This window comes from Xiphophorus hellerii, chromosome 23 (assembly GCF_003331165.1).
Source record: "Xiphophorus hellerii strain 12219 chromosome 23, Xiphophorus_hellerii-4.1, whole genome shotgun sequence".
NCBI lineage: Eukaryota > Metazoa > Chordata > Actinopteri > Cyprinodontiformes > Poeciliidae > Xiphophorus > Xiphophorus hellerii.
In genome coordinates, this window is record NC_045694.1 from 4364070 (window position 1) to 4383275 (window position 19206).

At 37.9% G+C, this 19206-nt stretch overlaps 1 protein-coding gene across 1 annotated transcript in view; it reads left to right on the top strand.

Annotated features, from left to right (window-relative positions):
- Window positions 1-19206, top strand: part of afg2a (AFG2 AAA ATPase homolog A) — a 112994-nt gene that overhangs the window by 15458 nt on the left and 78330 nt on the right. Inside the window, exons 10-13 of the mRNA XM_032555555.1 lie at window positions 3440-3594; window positions 10598-10807; window positions 16200-16253; window positions 17989-18068. Coding sequence (XP_032411446.1) covers window positions 3440-3594; window positions 10598-10807; window positions 16200-16253; window positions 17989-18068 — 499 coding nt within the window. The remainder of the gene's footprint in view (window positions 1-3439; window positions 3595-10597; window positions 10808-16199; window positions 16254-17988; window positions 18069-19206) is intronic.

Consider the following 19206-nt stretch of genomic DNA (forward strand, 5'->3'; position numbering starts at 1 on the left):
AGGTGTTGATCTGGTCAACATAATATGAAAAGGTTAATAAACTAAAAAACTCTCATCCTCAGGATCCAAGTCTGAAGAGGTAGCATATAGACTATTCATTAATAGTCACAGCACCACCTACTGGTTGCAGAAAGCAGGAAGTCTTGTTGATGAGATCATTCAGTCCAAATAAAATTTACAGGATTTGGTTCGCGTACAGGCGGATGTGACCCCTCCAACCCAACTCCCAAAAGAGAGGATGTAGATTTTTGGGGGAAGATCTGTTTTTGATGTGCATAATTAAGAACATTTCTGTTACATAAAAACACAAATAATAATCTGTTTTCCCTTAGCCACGCAAACTCTGTGAACTCTTCCTACTCATTCTTATAATTTGAGCCTTTGCTGATGTTTTGCAAATGTGCATTCTTGTTCATCTAGGAGGCTCCTTTTACTTTCATTTCCCACTTGATTACTGCTGAATTTGAAGGATTCCGGAAAGTAAGAGCGCAAGAAAAAGTAAATGGGAACACGAGTCCACATAAGGTTCAGATTAAACTGTGTTGTGTTGCCTCTCTGTTTTTTCCTCCTCCCTTCCCATCGGATGTTTTCATAACAAAACCAAATGTGTGCTTGGAGTCAGCCAAGAGCAGTTCGGAGGCAGTGAATCCCTAAAGCAAAATATTAAAGTTACATCGTTGAATCAGGTTTCCGCCATCCTCCAGGCTATCAGACTGGAACCATGTTTCTCTTTAAGATGGGTCATTTCCCAGTGTTTTCTGTAGAGATTATCTTTGTAAGAGAGTTGCTCAACATTTGTCAGATGTGGTTTCATGTTATGGGGCAGCAATGACATTACCGCTTAAATTAGCGGTCTGGAATATTAGATAATAAAAACAAAGATATCTCTGGTCAGTTTGAAAGACTCAGAATTTATAGACAACAAACTTAACATGCACATCCATCTGTTTTTTTAATTATTTTGCTTATTCGAGGTTTGGTAAGCCAAAGTTCCTAAGGTTCTTCCAAACCAGACGGGATTTATAGTCCTTCAAGCTAGTCCCACAGGGTCTCCTTCCTGAAAACCTCCGAGAAGAGTCACTCAGAAAGCAGTCTAACACCTCAATTATGCTCAGTTTTTCTTAGCGGAGGAAGGTCCTCATCTGATCTTTGAGACTCAAACCAGCCACACTATGGACTAAACTCAAGTTTTAAAGTCTTAAATCCATATATATTTAAGACATATAAGGCCTAAAAGTAGGGCCTTAAAAATCTTAAATTCTTTTTAAAAATGTAGGTTTGCCATAATAACGGGCCTTAAATTTGTCGCATGATTGTTTAATCTTTAAATATTCTATGTAGTTTTTTTAATCACACAGGAAGTCAGGCAAAAGTTTGAGTCACACACAGATGTCTTCATTGCATTCTGTGATTACTGCTAACTAGCTGCTAATATACCTTTGCTAGTTAGCTAACTAGCTAGCTTTTTTCGCGTTCAACATGGGTAAATGCAAACTTATCACTAGTTACTGGACGATGTTCTTAGCTACTGATTTACTTCTGTTGCCAACCCAAACAAGGTTAGGTCAGCATGTGAAAACCTGCTGCCATCAACCACCAGAAGTTTCACTGCAACTGCTATGTTTGATTGTAATACATTAGGACCCCCCAACCATCTCCAATGTAGCTTTTTTGGTCTTTAAGTTAATTCAAGGTGACATTTAAAAAGTCTTAAAACGTGCTTTCTTCTATATTTTACTCTGCCTTGCCTCGTCCATGCTGCTCAGACCAGAAATCTTTCTTTTGCAACATTTATAGTTTCCAAATGGAGCTAAAAAATTTAAGAACACAAAACAAATTGAGCTGATATGCAGAGAAGGAACTGTAAGCAGAGATATGACATAGAATAAGGACTGTGTATGCTTACAGAAAGCAAACTTACTGCAATAATTGTGCTCCTCTGTCTTTTCTTCCTCTCCCTCTTGCTTAGTCAGACAGGCTCTGGAAAACATAAACAGGATGCAGTCTTGTCTGATCATAAATCCCCTCTCGTCTGCTGCCTGGCCCCTGGTCCTGGTCCACGTCCGTTCCCCACCAGCCCTCAACCCTCTGCCTCCCGCAAGGACCCCCACCCAACTTCACTCCCTTTGTACATTTGCGTGAGCTCTAGGTTCTGACAAATTGTCACCCAGCTTATTGGAGTATAAAACACACACCGTACACATAGCTGCTGTGTGCAATGTTGTGACACATGTCAGAAAAAAACCTTCTCAATAAAATCATTGTGGGCAAACTAATGATCTCTACTAAAGTCCAGCTTGAGGGAAAAGCAGGAATGGTATTTTTTGCAGAGAATGTGCTTGAGACCAAGGCCCTTAATCAATCCTCATTTCCTTTCTGACATGGATAACAACTGTGGCTGGTGAAACAGAATGCTTCCTTACATACCGTGGAAAAGATTTTCTTCAAAAAAAAAAAAAAAGAAAATCAGGGCATTTTTTTACTGACAAATTGAAATCTTTCTAAAATTAAATGTTTGCTACAAGAACAATATTCATCTTTTAGTAAACATGCTTTTTGCTTTCTATTTATCGTAAATAGGATCACAACTATCCAGTGACTTTCACTCAGAATCAACCAAATCTGCATTTACCTGGTTTATTAAACTTTTGGAAATATAGCAAACATTTTGAAAGAAAGAGTGGCCAAAATTCTTCCATTTGTTTTCTAAGCCAAGAAATTCAAAATCAGTCAACCCCCCTAGAATTTTGGAAACCATACAGTCACACTTGTACAACCGTTTTGGATTTCAGTTCTTGTATGATTTACAAATCCCTTTTCAACAAAAATAAGTCTACTTATATTTGTCTTACTTCATTTTAATCTATTGTTGAGCTGGTTAAATTTTGGTGGCTTATGAGGACTTTCAACTTTTGAAGGTTCTGGCCTATGTTTCAAAAACGTTAGGACAACCTTGGTTTGATGATCAGCCAAAACCTTTAAGAGGCACACAAAAGTTATTGTCTGCTTTGTAGGAAACATTTCTCCCCTTTAGTTTCTTAGAGCAATAACAACATTTAGCAGTGGCCAGTAATGTGCCAAAACGAGTGAGGAAGCGCTGACCAACTCTGCTCCAAACACATGGATAAAACTCTAGTAACACTGTGGCCTTCTCTAGCATCTCAATAACTTTCAGTCATAGGAACAGTATGATGGGGAATTTTTTGTTTTTAAACTAACTTATTAAAACATTTGTATGACTTGTTAGAATCCCATGTTTAGAAGGCTCTAAGCCTCAACAGCTGGAGTTGCCTGACCGCAATTCTTTTTTTGTGTGTGTCAGTGTATTTAACGTTAACTAATTTAATGTTAACATTGTTTCATCATAAATAAATTAAGCTGTGAAAAAGCAATGAGTACCTTTAGTTAGAGCTTCATCTCTTAAATTTGCTCTCCTCAGGTCTTCGTGCACTGAGACGAGCTCTGGGAGTTTCCCAGCTGGCATCTGACCAGCAGCTAATGGGGAAGGTGACGGTCTCCATGCAGGACCTCCAGTGGGCCATGACTGTTGTGAAGCCCAGTGCAATGAGAGAGGTTGCTATCGACGTTCCCAAGGTACAGAAACCTCCCCCGTCTGTCTGTCCATCTGTCCATCAACTTATCCATTAGACCTGGGCAATAAATCGATTTGATTGATTAATTGAATATTTAGGTTTTTGATTATTTAGTTTTTTATAAATCTGGATTTTTTTTTTTCAATAATGCATTCCTTGAGTTTCCATAGTTCAGAGTATGCAGGCTCGGGGCCACCATCTTGTTTGACAAGCATGTTTTACAGCTTCTGTTTATTTGGACTTTAAAATCAAGTCCACTCTATGATGGAATATTAGGAGCAGGCTAAGATTTTTCATTTTTTAAATTATTTCAATAAGGTCATAATATTATAACAATAATGTCATATTAGAAGCAGTAATTTTATGAGAACTCCAACACAAAAAATTAAAATGAGTAGTGTTGAGCATCTTGTGAGTTATGCTTTGGTATTTCTTTTACAAATAAGGAAATCCTTAATCTTTTAAGACATGAGTGTGAGGGTTTAACATGTGAGATGCTTGTACACTGATGCAGCTGATGCAGTAGCCTCTTCCCGCTCCTACTTGGTTTAAATCTTCAGTCTTAACGACACAATTCGTCCTGAAAGCTACTTCTCCTAGCGTTACATTCAGCCTCGTGGTGGTTTTGAAAGGAAGCAGGCCAGCTTACATCATGCATTTTTTGGCTCAATGAAAGCATAATCTAAATCCTGAAAAAGGTAGTCACTTATCACCACTTTTAAAAGTAGCTCATCAAGCAGTACCTCTCTTCCCAGACTGTCTTATTCTTCTTTACTCTGGTGACCACTGAATTACCACGAGGTAGAGTGGAAAAGACCCTGTGGCCATTTTACCCTTTGCTGCAATGAAGATGAACGACTTTGTCTTCGCAGATGGAGGAAAAGTGGGCTCAAAAAACATGGGAGGTTAGTGAGGAAGAAGGAGGGGTGAGAGGACAGCGGTGAGACTTCAGGATGTTTTGGAGTTTGCATGTGCAAGACATAAGGGACAGGAAGAAGGCTAACATCATCTTCCACCGGTAATTGAAAGCAGATCTGGTCGCTGACGGTTCCTGCCAGCAGCTAAAAAAAGAGAAAGAGAAGAAGAAACATGCGTCCGATCCCTTCACCTCAGCCCGCCTCCCCTTTTCTTTCTGCACAGAGTGCTGCGCTCTGAGCTCACCCAGAGACATTCAGTCCTTGTGGCTGGTTCCTGGAAACAAGAGAGGAACGAGTTTGGATTCCTTTTTCTTTTTTTGTAATTCGTCTTACACAGCTCAGCTGAAAGACCAGCCGCAGAGCCCCGGACTTGATTATATCCACATGAGTGCAAACATTTGTTTCTAATCCACTTTTATATAAGAAACTTCCAGTGGTGCCGGATGAATACATGCCCAGAGTTTCTGTGAAACCGTCTCGGATCACATATCCACACAGGATTTAAAGATTATACCTCACTTTAGATTCTATTTGTATGTAAATAAAATAAATTAAGGGGTAATTAGGGTTATTTCTTTCTAAAGACTTTCCCTTTTATTTTAACATCCATTTTAAGCTTTGACCTTGCTGTCTGGTTTAACTTTATTATATCTGTCTTTTATTATTTCCATACCCTTTATCTCCCTGTTTCTTTGTTTAGTTTGTTTGGTAAGTTCCAGACTCTGTCCTATTTTCCCATTCAAAGGCCTCTTGTAAAGTTGGGAAAACAACTGTAAAAGGTAATAACTGTGTCTGGTGTTTGAGTGGGGTTTGAGTCCCCACAGTGGGGTTTGAGTCAAAGCATTTGCTTTTAATTTTAACACGTTTTAGTTATAACACTAACTGATTCAACTTTTTGTTATTTTCTCAAACGCCTAGACCTTTTTCACATTTCATCACATTACAATTAAAAACTTCTATGTAATTTACATACTTCCATTTTGGGCACTGCTAACTAAAAAGTTAGCTGCACTAACCCAAAAAACACGATTCGCATTAGCTGTGCTAAAGCACTACACCAACATAGTATTTAGTGGAAGCTAACAGAAGTTATCTGGAGAACATGGAAAGATTTTTTAAAAATCAAACACATTAAATCTACTTATGGGTCTGAAGTTGTTGGAAGGATCTGATGCAGTAAAAATGAAAAAATACATAAATTTAGAATTTTTATGACATTAACAGTAAAAGGTGTATAGTCAATACAAAGGTGCCAGAGGGATTAAATGCCCATGACATCTGTGATGAGTTGCAAATTTTAACTTTCCCTACCTTTTAGACTTTAGATTTTTGCACGGTTTGATTGTTGACAAAGCAAATTATTTCCACGGTTTCAACTCATGTTGTTAATTAATATGCTCTAGAAGGAGGACATTTGTCAGAAACTTGTTTCCAAAGTTTACTTCAACCAACAATTGCTGAAAACCAAAGAAGCATTTTGGATGCTTTTAAAGCACTAAAAAGTGGATCTTTACAACCCAGCCAACACTAAGCAAATTGAAGCAGCTGCTGACAGGTTCAAACGCTCCACAAGAACTAAGCAAATGACCCTTGAAGGGAGATTATTTTCATAGTGGTTACATGCAAATTTTTTGAAATGGTTTTTACTTTTCACAAAAATACATCTTTAGGCTGACTTTTGACAACCTTTAGGCTTCTGTATCAGTCTTGATTTCTACATTTATTGATTTTTTTATTTATTTTTTGCCACTTGTCCAAAAACACCTACAATTTTATTTAAGGGGAAACTCCAAAATATGCAGTATTTAACAAAGATAAACAAGAAAGTAGAATATTTTTGATTTGGTTTTTACAGCATTTACTCTGTCAAACATTGTCAACAACATTGATTTTGATGCTTTATTTTTATTTTGTTAAGCAAAGAAAACAAGTTACAACTCTAGATCCCAAAAGAGCCCCTTTAATAAGTTTTGGATCTTTCCTGGGCTCAACCACATTGTTTATGTTGCCAGCAACAGGCTTATTTAACTTTATTTAAGTTGGTTGGTTTTCTGTCTCAAATTCAACTTAATTCATGTCAAAGTTAGTTTTTTAAACCTAAGAGCAGTGCACCAACTATCAAGCACGGTGGTGGTTGCATTACACTAGGATTTGTCTAACTGGCACTGGCATATTGCATATGTTGTGTAATGAAAAAAGTTGGGTGACTCCAGATTTTTCAAATGTACTCAAGTCAACAGCATGAGGATGAAAAAAGGAAGACAATAGGTTTATATCATAACTGATATTGTCATCATTATATCTCTCAATATTTTCGTCTACAAGATGTTCTAACATTGTGTAGCCCTATAGGTCCAGGGAGATACATATTTTTACTTCTCAGTATGATTTTGATCTTATCTATTTGAGAAAATCCACAATAAAAGCAAAGCATAATACTTGAAGTTTGTTGCAAGACTATTCCACGCTGCAAAAATAGTTTAAATGTATTATTAAAAACCTGTAATAAATTATTTCATTGCAGATTTACTGATAAATTTAACTTTTCTGTAGCTTTAAGTGGAGATTCCCTTATAATTTAGCAAAATTAACATCAATAATATTTCACAGCTATAGTCTATGCTATTCTTTTTAAATTTTACTCCAAATTTGCCGTTTTAGTCATAACTTCTATCTGTGTAGATCTGATTCCCTAACCTCTCTGCTGAATCCTGCTTCCCAGTACGTTTTTCCCTCTACTCCTGTTTTTATTCCATTTTCTCTCTGTCTGGGCTTTTAGATTAGTACTTTTGATTTGCTGGGTTGCGTCTGGTCCATCTCTCCGCCTGTCCCCTCTTCCTCCACACCCCGTGTCGCTCCGTGCATTTCTTTCCTTCTGGCTCAGAGCTGGCCATAAATCGTTCGGTATTTACAGTATGTGGCCAGATGCCAGGTTTCCATTAGGTGCTTCGCTCCCCGGAGACGGCGCCGGTGGCCTGGGATGTGTTACCTCTGTGGGCTGGTGGGGCGGAGGGAGGAGGAAGTCAAACAGATGGGAGGGGATAAAGTTATAAACCCTGGCATTTAGCATTTAGATCATGTGATCCAGAGCTAATGAGAGGACCAAGCTAAAACAAAAGAGATAAAATACATATAATTACAGCATACTTTGTTTCCATGGAGATAAACTTTCTGTTCATCTTTTAAATGGTGTTGATCAATCTTTAAGAAACAGGAAGCTGATACTAAATTTCACAGGTGGACTCTTTACTAGCTGGCTGCATAAGATTTTATTTAGGAGTGTTTTAGTAAAGAGGTCTGAATTTTCTTATAGCTTCTGAATCCTAACCCTACTGTTGGAATATTCTTTGATAACTTTGACTTTGTGTCTTGCATAAAAAGTGCTCAAATTTTATATTTTGTGGGGAGCTTTTAATTTGTGTTGTTTTTATTTCACCCGTACAATCCTAAAGCAATCTGTGTCCCTTTAATCGTCCCATTAAACCCATCTTTGAATAGCATTTCCATTGCAATTTGATTTCTACTTTTATTAATTTTTTATTCCCTTGTGTTGAAATTCCTTCAAAATGTTATTTTTATTTCCAGGTAGTTAAAGGATTTTCTCATGAACTGTAAATCTATTATTTTGCATACAAAATAGAAAATAACAGCCTAATAAGATAAGATAAAATTTATTTGTCATTGTCATCAACAGATTACAACGAGATTGAGATTTGCTCGACTCGAGTTAAGATGCAGGTTATGTGTATATACACAATATACAAAGATAAAGAAATAAATAGTACAAAATGAGAAATAAATAGACATCAGAAGATGGTTGCAGTGCCTGGAGGTGTCGCAACAGAATTTACATTTTTAACAAAGTGGTGTCAAGAGCAGAAGTTCTTATGCACTCTAATGACTATGACTTCACAATTCCACGGAAAAGGAATAAAAATAAATGTCATAACATTCATGACTATTTGCTATGAATAGCGAGGACTGAAGATAATCATTGCATTCATAAATTAAATGGCAAAATACGTGGTCCTACATAACATTTCTATGGTAATCCTTAATTAAGCTTCTTTTTGACATGAAGACCAATAGAGGCACTGTGAATATCTGGAATTGTCAGACCAAAGAAATAAATACAATTTTGGTGTTTGTTTTAAGGAGAGAAACTTTTATCATTAAAACTGTCTTTAAAGACTTTAAAATTCAGAAAATTGATTTTTATGTGTGGTGAGGACTCGAGTTAGTAATAAAATATATGATGACATATTGTTGTATATTTTATTTCCATGGGAGTCTATGAAGGAGCTTTTGTTTTATGTCCCAGGAACACAAGGGGAGCATAAAATTTATTTCTTTATTTTATTTTGCCTTTATTTATACAGCCAAATCTAACTTATTTATAAGAGCCAACAACATGTTAAAACAGACTTTAGTCAGTACTAAACAAATTAATGAAGTACAGCAGAAACTTAATGAAAAAATGAAGGGGCCACAAAGGGTTAAAGTGAAAGTATGTATGTACAGTTCATCTAATCAGAAGATACAGCATATCTGGGTTCCCCACCTGGATTTCATTTTGTTCTGACTTCAACTGACAAACCCCCCCCCCAAAAAAACAATGAATAATTAAAGATCCATTTAAGGGAAACTATCTGATCGCTGACCTTCTTAGACGGCCTCTCTGACTCTCCTGCCAAACCTGATTCCTTCCGTTGCGTGTGTAATAAGATAAAGCCAAGTGTGGGAGGACAGAAAAGCAGTGATGCTGAGATACAACAGATAACAAACAAGAAGAGCAGAGAGGATATGAGAGCAGATCAAACAGGATATGGAGCAGAGAGGCTGAGTGGATGGGCTGAATGTAGAGGAGGAGGTTAAAACAACTGTGAGTGGGACAAAACTGAACAGTACGGAAAGGAAAGAAGGAGGAATGTGAGACAGGAAGGGTAAAAAGAGACGTTAGCTGGTTTTGGATGAAGCTCTCTCCTGCTTATCTGCTTTATCTCCTCCGGTTGTTCTCCGCCGGACTCTCTCCTTCCTCTCCTCCCTCCCTCCTTCCTTCCATCTGTCAGACAGACAGCTGTTGGCAGCCTGGCTCTGTTGTTGTTCACTCCGTCCTGATTCAATCCAAGCCCTCGGTTCCTCCATCTCCCTCCAAATATGCTTTTATATTTCTCCTCTGCTCCATTCAGCCCACTCTTGGAGGAACTTGAGATTCCTTGCAGTTTACTCATGTGATCCCAAAGTTAAAAGAGGGCCTTTTATGGGTTACTTTAGAGCATTTCTGCGCACAAACAGAATTGGCTTTATTCGTTGCGTTTATTGTTGGTGATGGGTTTGCTTCAAACTGCCACAGATTAGCAGTGCATGAAGGACTGGAGTGCGTTTCAGCACATTATTGGAATGAAGATTATTTATTAGAGCTTGACCTCTTCCTGCTGCCTTCCTCCAATGTAAAACAGATTCATTTTCCTGATTGCATGTTTTTTGACCTCAGTGAACCTGCTGGATTCTGATTCTGTGAAATAATGCTCGTCTCTTCCACATCTGCTTCTCCACACACTACATCTGACTGTTTTGTTGGAATTGACTGTTGTTTATCATGTTCAAGATGTTGTTTTTTTATTACCATTTAAACAGTCTTTTCCTCTTTATTTCCACTATTCTAAATAGTTGTAATCCATTTTCTGACTTATTTACCAGATAATATCTCAAATAATGAGAAGCAGCACAATCTGGAACAAACTTCCAGAAAACTGCAAAGCAGCTGAAACCTTTTGTTTCTTTAAATCAAAGCTAAAAACTAATCTGTTTAGAGCTGCTTTTGATCACTGGAACATTGACCAACATATCTGATGTGCATTAATGATTCTGATGGTGGCACTCAACAAATGTAACGTTTATTACTAGTTTCTCATTTTGTGACTGTGTGATGTTTTTATGGCTGTTTTTTAATTATTATTATTTGTTAATTTTTGTGTTTTTAAAGCACTTTGAACGGCCTTGTTGCTGCAATGTGCTATACAAATAAACTTAACTGATTAATCATCTTGCATTTTGTTGAAGGTTTCCTTTGCTTCATCTGTGTAGGTGTGCTGGTCAGATGTTGGTGGGATGGCAGAGGTAAAGCTGAAACTGAAACAGGCCGTGGAGTGGCCCCTGAGGCACCCCGAGGCCTTTACCCGCATGGGGATCCAACCACCAAAAGGAGTCCTGCTGTATGGGCCACCAGGCTGCTCCAAAACCATGATAGCCAAAGCCTTGGCTAATGAAAGTGGGCTCAACTTTCTGGCTATTAAAGTAAGTTTTCACCATTACATTAAAGTTTTTTTTTTTGTTTGTTTTTCTATCACTCTGGGTTGACCAAACGTTATCAAATTACTTTGCTGATTAGTCAAAATCAAAAATGGTACCAAAGCTTGCTGCTTTTCTCTTCTTTAATGGGATACATAAAAATGAAAACATAATGTTTTACAGATGTGCCTCTGCATATCATTTTCCTGATTGAATGTTCTGCCAAAACTGTGCAGATGAGTCAGCCATTAGTCTGAGGACCGATGATTTGTTGTGCTGTCTCTCAGTCTCTGCGTTTGCAGTTTAACATTCGTCATGCAAATTGTGTTGCTTTTCCTCCCTTAATCAGGTAATAGGGATTCTATCATCTATTTTGGGGAATTTACAGCATTTTAGTATGAAATATTCTCCTTCCATGTCTAGATTAAATAGTACCAGCATGCTGCATGTTTGTGACAGGAGGACATTAATTATATAAAATCAGTGGATTTTATTTTTGAGTTTGAAATTATCTTTATTCTGTTTCAGAGTGTAACTGTTGTGAAATAATCAGAAATGACGACTGTAGAATATCCTTTCTGTTTCTTCTTAAACACACAAGTCTGCATATGCAAAATTCATTAAAAATTTGTTGCTGATATATCCATAACATTAAAAGTGACTATGTGAAAGTTATGAAGTTGAGTCGTTTTGAAATCTTTGATTAAAAATTGATTGCTCAGAACTCCATTCCTCTTTCTCCCATTGCAGTCTGGATCAGCTTCTTGGTTAATTTAAAATCCGTTATTGCTACATGTCTCATAAAAGTGTGGGTGACTTTACCAAACTATTACATCAACAACTTCATGAAAAAATTGAATTGCTGTCTGGTCTTGGGCCCCAAAGGAAAAAGGAACACAGCTGACCACCAGAGTAAGACACAGTTATAGGGGGAAAACCATCCTTGTGGTGGCCTGTAATAGCACACTGTGCAGTTTGTGAAGGGCATACTTAAAAAGTGAATGACAATGAGGAGAATAAGCATTTGGTGTACAAAAAAACTTTGAAACAAAGCATCCATAAATAAATTGAGAAATGCCTCAAGACATGTGCATCGTTTTATGTACATTTATAAAAAATTTGGCACATTTATAAACTCCTTAAAATTTCAGATTAAATTAAAAAATCCCAGAGATGTTGATCCGGTGGTGATGATTTCCTAAAGAGCTGAAGGTGGTACAGCTGCAGAGAGTTTCTTCCTCTGACCCTTGACCCAATGTTTGTCCTCTCTCATTCATCACCCCGTCCTCTCTGCCAGCTCCCCCCTCGTTCAGGACATGTCGACAGATGTTGATTGATCGCCTTGTTGAATTGTTGACTGGTGAATATTTAGAAAAAGACAGGAAGTCCAGACAGAAGCTCTCAACTGGCATCATTAAGTCAGAAGCCAGTTCTGCCGTGACCTCCCTCCTTTTGTCTCAGTGAAGCAGGGTGATTTTTCTCCTATTTTCTCCACAATTCAATGAAATGTGCGGTAGCTTCATGTTCATTTAGTCTGCTCTAATCAAACTCTAGTTTGTCCGTCTAGAAAGTCTGGTTCATTTGGGGAGGTTAGAATGTGCAACCAAACTCTGATCTGGACCAAAAACCAAACTGTGGTCCAGCTAAAAACCAGCTGAAGTGAACTCTGGCGAGGTTTGAATGTATATGTGGATGCAAGCTTCAGAAGCAGGAAGCGGATTATAGTGCAAAGTATTTTCTTGACAAATACAGCCAAAACAAACGCAAAAGTCTAGAGCTAGCAGGAGAAATGACTGGTGGTCTTTTACCAACAACAAAAGAGAAGTCCTACAACCACTAGAATGTGATGCAACTTAATTTTTGTTTACATTTTGTAAAGAAGGAAGTTCAGTTGTGCTGAATCATGGAGGCTCATGATTCAGCGCCTCCACAGGTGAGGAGGGGAAGAGGTGTTTCAAATGGTTTGGTTGATTTGACACAATGTAATGTGAAAGTGAACCGCAGCAGCTGGAAATATACCAATGTGGCAACTTTGGTCCCCAATCGAACCAAGTCTGCTGGACTATCATGCGTGAAAACACTCTTAGTCTTCTCTTTTAATATTTCAGAAGGTTGGAGCATCCACAGACAGAAATATTTGATTAGAAATAGAAACATGCACACAGCATTACATATAATCTACCATAGTTATATTTATGAGGTGCTGTTCCACATAATTAGCCCTTGTTTTACACCAGACCCCAAAGCTTTATCTGACAAAAGCAAGCCGTTCCAGGTAAAGATTCTGCAGTGGTTCACAAAACTGTACATGTCTGCATTTCTGATGGGGGATGTAGATAAAATCTTAACGGTGGCTGTGGAGACTTGGTGACCAAAAATGGCCGTTCCTAGCAGCAGCTCTCTGCTACAGTTCTTCTTCAGCCTTTGTTTGTCTCAGTTCAAGTTGTTTTAAAGTTCTCATCTGCTACTCTGACTGTACATATGGACATGTTTAGGTGTATAGTTACTTTTTTTACACCCACTTCCCAATTTCTGAAGATTTAACAAACATTTCTGTTGAAAATCATGTTGTCTTTCCCATTTTGAAAGGTGGCTCAGATCACCTGGTATCTGGCTATGAGCTGAAATCCACAAATACGTGTGACCTCCTCTAAAGTTGCTTTTAACTGCCTATTTTACAGTTCAAACATAAAAATGCCATAATTGCACAGCCAATCAGTGCCAAGGATTGGAAAATGAACGATGCTCCTGGATTGGTTGTTTTGCAAAAGTTGGCCAATAGGGTCACAAGTAGCGTATTTATTTAGCTGAAATGACCAATTTGAGCTTAACAAGCTGCATTTTAGATGTAATCTAAAATATTCAAAAATAAAAGAAAAATCAGAGAATAAGCAAATTTTCCAAAATTAATTTGTGGTCACATTCCACAGAAAAATGCAACTTAAAAACGAATCCTGAAATTTTTTGGTTAGGTTGATGTCATAGATATTGTTGGTCACCTATACAAAAAATCTATTAGTTTAATAAAATCTCTAGTTGAGGTGCCGCTAAGCGCGGAGGGTCCTGTGTTACTTAAACAAAGATTTGTGCTGTGAGGTTCTGCAGCCAGTTTAAAGTTATCACCAAGAGAATCTGCTCTTTGAAACGGGATAAAAAACATCCTGCCCCTGCTGCTGAAAGCCGCTCTCAACCATCTGCAATAACAGTATCAGATTTTTCCAGTGCGGCGGTTGCTTTGACACAGATACATTATCCTGATTTAAATGTGGATACTTTGAGGGCTCAGCCTATTTCCTCTGTGTAAAAAAGCCCTATTATCATCTTGTCAATTTCAGTTTCCTCCCTTCAGCCACTCAAACACACTCACGGTCGCACATGCATACCTGCTCGCCAACACACCCCCACACACACACGCACACACACCTCGTATCTTGCCTGGTGTTTTTTAAAAGTCACCACATCCAAGCCTCAGCTCTACCAAGAAACGAGCAGCTTGGGAATAATGAGTCAACCTACACACTTACTGCAGGAGACAAAAGGGCTGGAAGTTAAGTGTCGTCTCGTCCATCAGCTAAGAGGCGATGAAAGAGTAGATTGCAGTGGAGGAAGTTCCTCTAACGACTGAGTGGATGTTTGTCTCTGAGAGAGGCAAACATCCAAGAGTTTAAAAGTTTAAAATATATAAAAGGAAGAAGTTGCAGAGAAGAAATTGTTAAGCTATGTTTGCAATCAAATGTGAAACCCCAACACATTTAAACAATTGTTGCTGAAATTTTCTGAGTTAATTAAATTCATATTATTTATAAAATGGGTCATTTCACAACAGATGTCACAACAAGTCACTTTGGCCCAAAAACTTTATTTCAGTACAGCTAAGCAGGTGTTGAAGCAGAAAGGAGAATACCATAAATTCACTGAGCCAGGAGTACTTTCTATGGAGGAGAAAAACAGTGTGTACACAGAGTTAATGCTGGTGAATCTCTTTCTCTGGCTTCATAAAAATAAGATACACAGTTGAACACAATCTCAGAACCTGGTGTACTTTCTATGATAGTTGTTTTCTGAACTTTTTGCAAGTTAACGCTCAGAGCTTCTCTATCCCAACTCTATCCATATATTTATATTAATGACACAAAGCTAAACATAGAAGCAAAGGTAGCAAAGCTTTGCTCACAGCTCTATCCAACAGAAAGACCAAACACAAAAGCACTTTACCAGGCGTACCTTCTATGTGAGGAAAAGCTGAATAGTTTAATGTTTTTGATTAAAAGGAGGCCAAAGCAGAAAAATAACAGTTTTTACAACATATAAAAATAATTATGACAATTTATATAATAATTCTACAATTTCAATGCTACAACTGATTGAAGGACTCTCTTCATTAGACTATTGGAAGTCGGGTTTAGTAGCTGGCAAAAAGCAGATGATCTGTTCAGCACATTGTTCTGGTACCTTGGGTTCTGAAGAATTTTGTAGGACAATTAAACACTTTGGTCTCATAAGCTGCAGAGCATTTTCAAGGAACCAGATTCAGTTTCCAGAGAGCCTCTCCTTTCTGATGTAGGAACTGCAGGACTCAATGCTTTTAATGCTTTCAACACTAGGTGCTGTTTTTAGGATCTACACCCTGTAGTGGTTCTATATGAAGGAGGTATGCCCTCCACTGGAAACCAGAAATGACAGATTTGGATTGGCTTGGGTCATCCTGTACAATGTTAACAGCAGACATAGCAGTAAGTTTCTGGGGAAATGTTTGTTCTGCTTCCCCCTCATTTTATTGTCCTCCTCTGTTATTTCTTTTAACAAAATTTGGAAAAAAAAAGCTTTCATCATTGGACTTGAAAGCCATGCAACAGCTTTGACAAATATGGCTGCAGGTTATATTTATGAAGCTGTTGTGAGCACAAACCTTCTATTTTATGCCTTAGATCTTCCCGAATATCTGATTTTATTTGATGTGCCTGAATGCATTCATAACAGGAGAAGTTGCACCATGGTGCGAGCAGATGTGCTACTTTAATGCTCACAGAGTGGAAAATGTGCATCTTTGCCAAGTGAGCCACATGTGTTACATACAAACATGAAACGGTACACAGCGTACAGTGAGCAGCGGAAAAATTTCACACAAAGAGACAAAACACGTCCTGCTGTGCCGCACACTTGATGATCACCGTCTCTCTGTTTGATCTGCTGCGTTCAAGGAGCAGATGCTTCAGTTGTCACTCAGAATTTCACTTCTGGATTTTGGCCATTTAAAAAAAGACATGATTGTCTTTTGTCAAAGGTCCTAATGTAGAAGAAGTTTAGATTGTTTAAATTCATAATAACACAATCATACTCGTTAAGTTGTAGCTGTTATAAAATGAGTAACTCTGTTCTACATACATTATTCTTTCAGGGTCCTGAATTACTGAGCAAGTATGTTGGGGAGTCTGAAAGAGCAGTTCGAGAGGTAAGTTCTTTAAACCTTCCTTACAGTGCCCTGCAAAAGTATTCACACCCTTTTATTATGTTCGAACCAAAGACTTCAATTTATTTTTTGGGGATTTTATGTTCAATTCAGTTCAAATCAGGTTTTGATATTTATGTTGCGCCATTTCACAACAAATGTCATCTCAAGAAACTTTGCAAAAAGAAAAAATAATTATTTCAATATTTCAATGCAGTCACATTGTCAAACAGTAAATTAAACTCAGTTTATTATTCAAATTAGTTTAAAACATTTGCTGTGCAAGGAAACCCAGCAGATCCCTTTGAATCATTGACTTGCAGTTTTCACTCCTGGACGAACGCATAGCAACAATCGTTTGGGTTGGGTCATTGATGTATGCATGTAGCGACAGTGGAAAGGAAAAAGTCCCCTTTAACAAGAAGAAACCTCCACCAGAACCAGAGCATGGCTTAATACAAATGTTGTCTGTGAGCAGACACACAGACACAAACAAAAGAAACAGAAGAAATAAACCAGAAAGGCATCACAGCCAAACTGAATACCAGACCAGGTGTAGCTTCTATAAAGAGAGATATAACAGAGAAAACATAAAGTTAACAGTTGAAATAACAGCAGATACTGTGAATTTGGGGAGCAGTAGAAGACAAAAGTGAGAAAAAGTGGTCAGTTTGTCCTCCGGCAGCCTAAGATTATAGCAGCATAGCTACAGAGATAACTCAGTATAACTCAACTCCTTAGAATGAGGCCTGAAAGAGATAGAACTGCTGCGACCGACATAAGATATGTCGGTCGCTCAGATATGTTGATGCTTTGTGCATCAAGAAACTTTTTTCTGCAGATTTTCTTTGCAAAATATCTCCATCGCTGGCAGAAATAACTGGCAGAAGTTACCAGGAAGTAAGGGATAATGTATAAGTAAAGTATCACAGGGTGATTTACAGATTGATTTCGTATAAAAACTGGTAAAAATCTTTGTTTTAGTAAATTATTACATGTTTAGTTTACAGTTAAAATGAAAAACTTTTTTAACTCGAGTATTTGTGTTCATTTGGCAGAAAGTTTTAAAAACATTTGATAAGGAGGCCAGTCCTGTCTAAAAAAGTTCCTCTTCAATTTCAGATGATGGGCTGAATTTAGCTCTTTGAGATGTTTAAATCTTGGGATAACGTTTTTGTTCCATAACCTGTTATAACCCATCCAGAATGTTCTTCTTGACCCATCTGCTGGGTTCCTTGGTCTTCCTGACACAGGTTCTTCACTGATGTTCTTTAAAGAACCTCTGAAGCCAGAAACAGATGATCTGGATTTATGAGGATAAATTTAACACAGGCAAAAGTTTTTGCTGGATTTATTTATTTACATATCTTCAGATTTTTATTTTTATTTTTATTTATGCAGTGTGTGCTTTATGTTGGTCCATCATATAAAAGGCTAATAAAATTAGATTTTAACCTGACTACACTTAGAACAGTTTACTGAGTCTGAATACTTTTTTTAGCGGTGTGTTTGGCTATTTTTATACACCAAAATCCTTCCTGATCATTGTGTTCCCAAGCTGAATTGTGGAGCCCTGACGGGTTCAGTTCTGACGTCCTAAAGGACGACCTGCGGTGTGATTTCTGAGGTTAATGATGGCTGTATTTCCTCTTCATGTTTGTGTCTCGGATGATTCATCTGTCCTGTTAAACATTTGTCCTGCTTCTGCCTCTTCCGTTGTTGCTGACGCTGCTCGCAGGTGTTTCGGAAAGCAAGGGCCGTCGCTCCCTCCATCGTCTTCTTTGATGAGATCGATGCTCTGGCCAGCGAAAGAGGAAGGTACAGTTTGTCCTTTCTCGGTATTCCTTTAAAAAGAATAATCTCAAACAGCTTCTTCCCGTTTGTGTGACAAATTCATAATCATGTCGGCGGTCAATGTTAATTATGCGACTACCGCCTCTCTCCTCTGACATCTCACTGTGATTCATGCATGATAGAAGGAACAAACATCCGAAACAGTCTGCATGAATGCACCGGTTCCCATGCAGTGTTTGCAGAGTTGTGTGGCTTTTCACCAGTAGAGAACACAGAACAGAGTGTTGTCCGGAGGAGTTTCAGTGGGATGGCACAGGGAACATCTGTGGCTTGAAGGAAAGAGACTGGGGGTTGGGGGTAGAGGACATGGACCGGAGGCACACAAACATTTCATTGTGCTCTTTCACGGCAGATGGGGAAGGCCAAATATGCAGCGTGCTTCCTGCTAAACCAGGGAAAGATGACATTTGCAGGATGGAGCTAAGAAAAGGGCAGCAGGCCTTATACCCAGTTAGTTCACCACACATTTTTTGTCATCAGTGACAGGTTGCACTTTAATTTAACTTTGTCTACAGGTATCAGCTGAAATCAATCAGTCAAGTTTTTTTGTAAAGCACATTTCAGCAACAAATCAGCTGAAAAAACAAAAATAAAAAGTCAATTGAGAATTGAGGAACCAGTAATAAACATTACATTTTGTCGAGTGCCATAATCAAAATCATCAATATACATCATATATGTTGGTTAATGTTCCATTTTTTAAGGTTCAAAAGCAGCTCTAAACAGGTGAGTTTTTAGCCTTGATTTAAAGGAACAAAAGGTTTCAGCTGTTTTGCAGTTTTCTGGAAGTATATTCCAGATTTGTGCTGCACAGAAGCTGAGTGCTGCTTCGTGTTTGGTTCTAGTTCTGGGGATGGAGACAGGAACAGACAGGGACCAGAAGACCCACAGGTTCTGGAAGGTTGATGCAATAACAATAACAGGTCTTTAATGTGTTAAATATTCCTGTAAATTTCATAATCATAATCATTTTTGTAATTCAATTTGCTCAAAGTATTTATACTTTTTTCATAATTTACAGTTTATTTCAGTAACTCCTTAAGAGAAGCACATTATCTATATTAATTCCACACAGGTTTATGTTTTCACGTCTTTATTTATG